This window comes from Lucilia cuprina, chromosome 6 (assembly GCF_022045245.1).
Source record: "Lucilia cuprina isolate Lc7/37 chromosome 6, ASM2204524v1, whole genome shotgun sequence".
In the NCBI taxonomy this organism is placed as follows: Eukaryota; Metazoa; Arthropoda; class Insecta; order Diptera; family Calliphoridae; genus Lucilia; species Lucilia cuprina.
The window spans coordinates 13,915,587-13,924,575 of record NC_060954.1 but is presented as its reverse complement, the minus strand read 5'-3'; the positions used below and the strand labels follow the sequence as shown (position 1 = coordinate 13,924,575).

The window sequence follows — 8,989 nt, the reverse complement described above, 5'->3', positions numbered from 1 at the left end:
GAATGTGTCGTAGAAACGTTTTAATTGGCTATCGTCATTCAGAGGGCAAATTAAGTAATTTAACTGATCGTAAAAATATGATAATAATTGCAATTGGTCGATTATGTATATAGTTTCTGTATTTTTTAAAGCGAGAAATTTTTCCGAAACACAATGAAATTGAATATGTATTGGTAAACTTTAATGCTCCCAATTTATACTGTTAATAACTGCATTAATAACTGCAAAATAAATTTAAAACATTTTAAATTGTTAAAATGAAAAATTCAACAGCAATAAAATTTATTTTAAAGTCACCATTTCAAAACGATTTTTAGACAAAATAGCGATTTCTTTAAAAGTGGTCTCATTTATTCACCGATACTTTTAAATTTGGAATAATTCTTATTTCTTCTATCCGTCATGCTAATAATTGCAAGAATTTTAATTATAATTTCAAATTAAATTTGTTTGCAAAATAAATTTAAAATGTTTTAAACTGTTAAAATTAAAAAATTCAACAGCAATAAAATTTATTTTAAAGTCACCATTTCAAAACGATTTTTAGACAAAAAAGCGATTTCTTTAAAAGTGGTCTCATTTATTCACCGATACTTTTAAATTTGGAATAATTCTTATTTCTTCTATCCGTCATGCTGATAATTTTATAACGCCGTTAATATTTCTTAATTCTCAACGGCTTTTCGTTGTTTTTCTTTTCGGCTTTTAAACGTTTGACGCAGGCCTCTGCCCATAAAACTGTCAAAAATTTCACAACAGCAACAATTTAGAAAAAATACAGCCACCGCAAATCGTGTTTTTTCCTACACAAATTTCTATAAATTGCCATAAATTAATATAAATAAATAGCTCAAAAAGTTAAATATATAAGAAAACTTGCAAAACCGACAATAAACTACAGGTGTAACAAAAATATTTTTAAAAAAATAACTAATTAAACCAAAGAATTTCGTCATTAAAAACAACAATTGTTTTGATGGCCATAAACCAGACAAGAAGGCCAACATTTTTTCTCACAACATTGTGTTAATAGAAATCCTAAAGCTATAATTGTTTTAAACATATGAAAAACGTGTACATTTTTTTAGAACACAAATAAGTTTTGTGATTATAGAAAAATTTATATAAAAGTGTTACGAGTTTGTAAAGAAAAATGTCTTTTATTAAACTGTTCGAGGAATTTGTGCAAAAGAAAGACATTGATACAAAATCTAAACTATCAGCTTTACTAAATGAGGAAGAACAACAAACCGAGCCTGAAGCGGACACAGAACCCGAAACAGAAACTCAACAAGAACCAGAAGATGATGGAGGGGTAAGTTTTATAGTGAAGGAGTTTAGTTTTAAGGAATAAAATAAAGAAAATTCAAATACATTTTTCATACAATAAGAATTTTAGACATGTATTTTTGTTGTATGGGTGATAACGCTGTTTGACATTTTATAAAATATGAGAGAGAGAGAGAGACGCTATAGCCGCTATAGCTTTAACAAGGGTAAAACAGTTTGACAGCTAGTTTTTTCAACGAGGTGGCAATATTGTTTCTATGGTGTGACGCCATATTTGTAGTTGTAAAAAATATATAATTGTATGCGGCTGTTGTAAAAAAATATAATTTTGCACATATTAGTAAAAAAAATATTTAGCTATTTGTGTTAAATTGAAAATATTAATATATTTAAATGTATTATAAATATTGCTGATAAAATATTATAAATTTAGTGCAAAATATAGTGTTTAAAGCAAAGTCCAGTTGGAATTTTTGCATGTGTAAAAAGCATACACTACAACAACATAAGAAAAAAAATTGCTCTCGCTCTATTAATTAAAGTTAGTGCTGTAAAAAAAGTATTATTAATTTGTAAAAAAAATATATATATTTTGTTTAAATCGATTACCATGACAAAATGCAGTCGTCGTGTTCTGATTTTGAAAATGATATAAAGGCAAATGCTTTGCAAAAAATTGCAACAGCAACAACAACAACGACAGCAGCAACCACGGCACCCAGGATAGCCCTGACAAAAACAATATTTCTAACACCCATACAAAAATCTCCAACACAACAGCAACAACAACAGCTATTAATACAGCAACAACATACCAAACAAAAACAATTGTATACAACATTAACAGCCAAACAAACTACACCAAGTGGCCGTGTTACAAGTACAAATTTAGGAAATGTTGTTATTAAAGATTTTAAGGGCATTATAAAGCCTATTTTAGCTACAACTATAATCACAACAGCAACAAATAGCACAGCAACTATAACATCACCATTAATAACAACAGCAACAACAACGACAACGACGACATCCACAACAATATCTACTACTTCTCAATTTAGTGGAGACGTTGAAGTGGATGGTAATTTGAATGTGGCCATTGTTGCAGCTAAACGTCCACAATTAACTATTGTTGCCACAAAAACAACCGCCTTAGTTGACAATATTAGTACAGCATTAGGTGTGACTGCTGTAACATCAGCCACAACAGCATCTATAGTATCTCCAACAACATCTACAACAATAAATGTAAATTTTTTGTTAAATTTTTGTTGTGAGGTTCTCTTTCATTAACACGAAATTTATTCAAAATTTAAACTTTTTCCAGCAAAATTTTTGTTATTTTCCAAAAGAAATGTTTTTCCTATATTTACCACAGAAAATATCAAAGAATCAGAGAAGTTGTTCTTATAGAAATGTCTTCAGTATCAAAGAAATTTTTCGATTAGAATCAAACAAATTTAACTTAAAAAAATGCTTAAAATCTAATACAATTTTTCTTTAGAAAACTGATGAAAATCAGGGGCATTTTTCTCTATAGAGAAGTGTTTAAATAGAATCTCAGATTTCCTATAGATAGCACACAAAATCAGGCACATTAATCCTACAGAAAAGTGGTCAGAATCTGAGATGTATTTCCTACGGAAGCATTTTTAGATTCTGACGATTTTTTCTTAAGGAAATTATTGAGAATCAGAGTCCTTTATACTTTTGTTAAGAATCATAGAGAAAATGATATAATATATCTTTTCAAACCATTTTAATTCTCTTTTCTTGGAAATTTTATTTTCTAGAGTACCACTGCTACAGCTGATACCTCTACAGAAAGTAATAAAATGGAACACAGCTATATAAGAGATACAACACCAAAACCACAAAATAACATTGAAATAAGTAATGGTCTTCAACCGGCTAGAACAATACTAGTTCGAAGACCGCCTCAGTGTCCCTCATGTCATACCAATCCTGTAGAAGAAGATTTATCAGATGCTCATCAGGCACCCATACCATCTTACAATGAAATAGCCGCCAAAGAGGCCATGAATGAATGTGCACGTATAGCTAAATATGTAAAAAATATAAATGCCGATGATGATGACTGGGAATCGAGAGTTAATCAGTAAGTTTAATTATATTATTATTTTCTAAAAGAAAAGATTTAAAAAAAAGTTATGTTTTCTAGAATTGGCTGGTCAAATATGCAAAAGAATTTATTTTCGAAAGTTGCTCGTATTCTGGATAATGATCAATTGGGACGCTTATCGAATGCTGGACGACCCAATGAGGCCATGCAAAGAAGGGTGGTAGTGGATAAATCTGCTTCCCGCATGCGTAAAGCTTTAGCTTCGGTGGCCTGGGATTCACGTCTTACACAATGGTTACATTGTTTATTAATGGACTGTTTACCTTCTACCTATATGGCATCATATTTAGATATTCTACAAACCTTAAAATCTAAATTACCCACACTCATGGATAAAATGTTATTTGGTCGTCCATTAAATGTTAGTCAAGAGTTATTGGCACCTGTTATGAAGAAAAAATGGGAACCACAAATTGCCACTAAAATACGTAAATTAGCTCATAATGCTGTTATTGTAGCATTACCCTCAATGCCCACTAGTGGTCCAGTGCCAAATCGTTTGCAAAAATGGTATCAACATTTAGCTACCATAACACAAATTGTACAAGTTACTTTGCCCATGACAAGTAAGTGTGTTTTACTTTATAATTTTAAACAGATTATTGATTCATATCTCTATTTCAGGTGGCCACATTTCACGTCAACCCTTGGAACAGGTAGCGGAGCAAATAGTCTCTTTGACTCGGGTTAAAATTCATGAATTACGCAATGAAAATTCTCAACGTAGCATAATTTTAATTGGTTTTAATGCTGGTGCTTCTTTGGCCTTACAAGTGGCCATGTCAGAGAATGTTGCGTGTGTAGTTTGTATGGGTTTTGCTTATAATACCTATAATGGTGTACGCGGTACACCAGATGATCGTCTATTAGATATCAAAGTTCCCATTCTGTTTGTGGTGGGACAGAATTCAGCAAGATCAAGGTAATAACATAATGGAAAGATGGATGGATAGATAGATAGATAGATAGATAGATAGATAGATAGATAGATAGATAGATAGATACATAGATAGATAGATAGATAGATAGATAGATAGATAGATAGATAGATAGATAGATAGATAGATAGATAGATAGATAGATAGATAAATAGATAGATAGATAGATAGATAGATAGATAGATAGATAGATAGATAGATAGATAGATAGATAGATAGATAGATAGATAGATAGATAGATAGATAGATAGATACATAGATAGATAGATAGATAGATAGATAGATAGATAGATAGATAGATAGATAGATAGATAGATAGATAGATAGATAGATAGATAGATAGATAGATAGGTAGATAGGTAGATAGATAGAGAGATAGAGAGATAGATAGATAGATAGATAGATAGATAGATAGATAGATAGATAGATAGATAGATAGATAGATAGATAGATAGATAGATAGATAGATAGATAGATGGGCTATAGATCAATATAGTTTCATACACATCAGTCTATAATGTTTTCTATAGATCAGTTTATAGTTTTGACTATAGATCATTTATAATCTTATCTATCGATTTATAGTCTAAACTATAAATCGATCTACAATCTATCGTAATGACAATATATTAGTCACTATAGTCTTAATGGTGAAGTAGTCTCTATGACTGTGTTTCCTTATTTTCATCTGACCTGTCTGTAGTTTTGCTTCATTTCTAGTCTAGAGTTTTGACTTATAGTCTCGACTATTCTTGAGTATAGTCATGACTTGAAGATAGAGTATCTTGACCATAATCTTGAAGATAGAGTAATCTTTTTGACTGTCTTTCCTTATTTTCAGCCCCGAGGAAATCGAATCTTTGCGTGAGAAAATGCAATCTGAATCTTTTCTGGTTGTTGTTGGCAGTGCCGATGATGTTTTAAGAGTACCAAAGTCTAGAAGGAAAATTGAAAATGTTACCCAATCCATGGTTGATACCATGGTTGTTGATGAAGTTTATGATTTTATAAAGAAAATTTTAACAAATCCACCAGGACCACGTACACCAACTGTTATTAATAGTACATTCTATAATAAATTAAATAAAACCACAACTGGTGAGAAAACAACCGGAGTATACCAACGTAAACGTAAAAATGAGGGAGGAGATCAGGAAGCTACACCAGCTAAATCAAAACATATAAGTAAGTTTTACCTCAGAAAGAAAACATTCACAAACAATTATTTTCATTATTGTATTATTTCATGCATTTTATTTATATAAAAAAAACAAAATCAAGAAACTAAGAAATATAACAAAGAACCTAAACCTCCTAAGAAAACTAAAATTCAAGATCCTTTTCAAGTCAAAAGAAAGGGTAACATTTGCAAAATTTCTATTATTTCAATATTTAAAACTGTTTATAGCAAAAATCACTAACTATGATTTCTTTTATATCCTTAGTTGGTCGTCCTCGTACACGACCCATACCCAACACCTCTACTTCGACTGCAACTACTGGCACAGCAAAAATAACTCAAATGCACACTTCAACACCGGTAATGGTGGGCAAGTCTCAGCCGCTTAAGAAACACTTATCGCCTAGTAACATAACCAATGATGACCTCAACATGGCTATACAATCTCTTATCTCCGATTCTAATGATACTGATTTGAATACCAGCAATGTTAGTACGGATTCAAATCCTCAAAAAATTATAACCAATTTTGAACTGGTGACTCAGCCTACTAAAACAGCACCCATTAAGACTACCACTCTACTTAATACCCAACAAAAACAATTGATTATTGGTTCTACTCCGGCAGTGGGTACCAAAATCAAAATGATACCCTCTAACCAGTTTGTACAATTAAAACCTACATCATTACAATCTCAATCTAAGATTTATACTATCAAAACTTCTCCCGTGGTTGGATCTACTCAGGGAGATGTTACCGGTGGCCCTAGAATTGGTAGTATTGTTACCACCAGCCCCAGTACTACTAGCACAGGTCAACATATCTTTACACTTAAAACGCCCAATGGCCAGACGACACAATTTGCAACTGCCGTGGGTGGTCAACAAAAGTATACTGTTATTAAAAATGCCAATGGCAATTCTACTTTGCAATTGTCCTCAGCGAAAACATTACATCCTGTATCAACGGTATCACCTTCACCTTCGACATCATCAAGTAATTTGGATTTAGGGAATATTATCGATATGCCTATATTGTTTGCTGATAATGAGGGAAATTTATCAGATGCTTCATCAAGTACGGAGACTAAACCATCAACAGTTACAACCGGTAAAGGTAAGTGTAGTTCTGTTCCAGTTCAGTTCTAGTTTAGGACTAGTTCAGTTCTACTTCAGTTCTAGTTCAATACTAGTTCGGTTCTGGTTCAGTTCTAGTTCAGTTCTAGATCTAGTTCTAGATCTAGTTCAGTTCTAGTTCAGTTCTAGTTCAGTTCTAGTTCAGTTCTAGTTCAGTTCTAGTTCAGTTCTAATTCAGTTCTAGTTCAGTTCTAGTTCAGTTCTAGTTCAGTTCTAGTTCAGTTCTAGTTCAGTTCTAGTTCAGTTCTAGTTCAGTTCTAGTTCAGTTCTAGTTCAGTTCGAGTTCAGTTCGAGTTCAGTTCTAGTTCTGTTCTAGTTCTGTTCTAGTTCAGTTCTATTTCAGTTCTAGTTCAGTTCTAGTCCGGTTCTAACCCAGCTCTAGTTCAGTTCTAGTCCAGTTCTAATCCAGCTCTAGTTCAGTTCTAGTTCAGTTTTAGTTCTTGTGCAGTTTTAGCTCTGTTCTTTAAGAAACTTCTATAAGAACTGTCGTAATTAGGAAGAGTCATTCTTATTATAAAATATATATATATATTTACTTCAACCTTTTATTTTAGGTTCATCCGGTGTTGGACAGCTAATAATTAGTCAGAAAATTATAAAAGAAGCTAATCCTCCTAGTACCACAACACCAGCTGCTACAGCCTCAACATCCAGTGGCACTTATGTTATCAACAAACCAGGCACATTTCTACAATCCCAACAGATCGTTGGCAATAAACCTAATAAAGTCGTGTTTATCAATCGTAATACAATGAAACCTTGTCCCAACATACTGTCTCGTTCTAATATCTCTCAACAATTAAATAAATACACTAAAGTTGTATTGACTAATTCAAAAACCGCCACCGCTACCTTAGTACCAAGACCGGGTACTCATATTACCACCAGCACTTCTCCCATAGCTTCATCAGTTAAACAAATCAATTTACAAGCTTTGAATCATACCACTACTACTTCACCAGTTACTACGCCAACTCGTCCCTCGGGTATATTAAATGTGCAAACGAAAAATTTACCACAAATACAAATCATTAATAATCCTAATGCTACCTTTATCTCAACCGATAAACCGCAAATACGTAATATAGTAGTCAAGTCGGGAGGTCTCAAACAATTGCCTCCCCATTTAACCACTCAATTGTTGAATCGTAATTTAACAGTAAGAAAATTACCACCCGGTAGTGTTACCATTACTTCCTCACCTGTACACACTTCTGCTGCTCAAGATGTTGTCACCGCTATTGATACAGCGTCATCATCGCCTGCTTCGTCCTCCTCATCATCAGCCTCTAACATACAAACTTCACCAAAAATTATCACCCTAAATCCCATTAATCGTACTACACCCACTACAAAGAGTGATTAAACCTTTAGTTTTTGCTGTTAAAGTGATTTCTTTTTAGATTTGTCGTGCTAAAAAATTTAATTTTTCGGCTCGATCATCATTACTTTTTTTACCTTGAACTGAATTCATAGAAATTTTATTTTTGTTTTATTTTTTTTTACTTTCAAGTTTTATTTTTATTAGTTTGTAGTTGTGTAATGATGAAAATCATACTTTGGTAATTTAGCTTTTAGTATTTATGTTAAAGAAATATTTTCATGCATAAAACTTAAAAAATAAAGTAAATATGAAAATTAAATAAAGAAAATGTTGTTATTTTTACAGATTTACGCCGATTTTAAGAAATAACTCTTGTTTGTTAGAATTATCTCCAATAAGTTCGATATTCCGCTATTGAATAAGTTGTAGATTAGATTGCAGACTAGACTATAGACTAGAATAACTTCAGACTATAGACAAGACTTAAGACTAGATAATAGACAAGACTAAAGACTAGACTATAGACAAGACTAAAGACTAGACTATAAACTTGACTATGCAATAAACAATAGATTCGACTATAAACTAGACTATAGACAATTCTAGATTACAGACTAAACAATAAAATAGACCATATATAATAATATAAAGTAGACTACAGACTAGGTTCGAAAGTAGACTATATACTTTAATTTAGATTAGACTATAAACTATATTAAAGGCTACACCATAGAGTAGACTATATACTAGAGTATAGACTAGGCTATATAATTGATAATAACTATATACTAGACATTAGAATAGAATAAAAACTAGATTACGGAATAGACTACAGAGTAGACTAGATACTAGACTAGATATTAGATTATATACTAGATTAAAAACTAGACTCGATTTGGCTATAGAGTAGACTGTAGGGCACACTATAGAATAAACTATAGATAAGTTTACAAACTTGTCTATTGAAATGACTATAC

General features: G+C 31.8%; 1 protein-coding gene across 3 annotated transcripts; it reads left to right on the top strand.

The window, feature by feature from the left end:
- The first annotated feature begins 740 nt into the window (after window positions 1-740).
- Window positions 741-8,340, top strand: LOC111682460 (KAT8 regulatory NSL complex subunit 3). 3 transcript variants are annotated; one of them, XM_023444423.2, is made up of 7 exons: window positions 741-1,315; window positions 3,084-3,409; window positions 3,473-3,999; window positions 4,058-4,355; window positions 5,213-5,556; window positions 5,817-6,668; window positions 7,243-8,340. In XM_023444423.2, exons 1-7 carry the CDS (start codon window positions 1,154-1,156, stop codon window positions 8,052-8,054), a joined length of 3,321 nt encoding a protein of 1,106 aa, XP_023300191.2. In that variant the 5' UTR covers window positions 741-1,153; the 3' UTR covers window positions 8,055-8,340. The 3 variants fall into 3 exon arrangements, with proteins under 3 accessions (XP_023300191.2, XP_023300192.2, XP_023300190.2); XM_023444424.2 differs by lacking the exon at window positions 741-1,315 and adding an exon at window positions 1,614-1,831; XM_023444422.2 differs by lacking the exon at window positions 741-1,315 and adding an exon at window positions 1,614-2,538.
- The last annotated feature ends 649 nt before the right edge of the window (window positions 8,341-8,989 follow it).

What these genes read in the sequence shown, in the direction of transcription:
- LOC111682460 (XM_023444422.2), top strand. Translation starts at nt 1,909, where the DNA reads ATGCAGTCGTCGTGTTCTGATTTTGAAAATGATATAAAGGCAAATGCT. An exon ending in TGGGAATCGAGAGTTAATCA is followed by an intron (nt 3,410 to 3,472) that starts GTAAGTTTAATT and finishes TATGTTTTCTAG; the next exon opens with AATTGGCTGGTCAAATATGC. An exon ending in AACAGTTACAACCGGTAAAG is followed by an intron (nt 6,669 to 7,242) that starts GTAAGTGTAGTT and finishes CTTTTATTTTAG; the next exon opens with GTTCATCCGGTGTTGGACAG.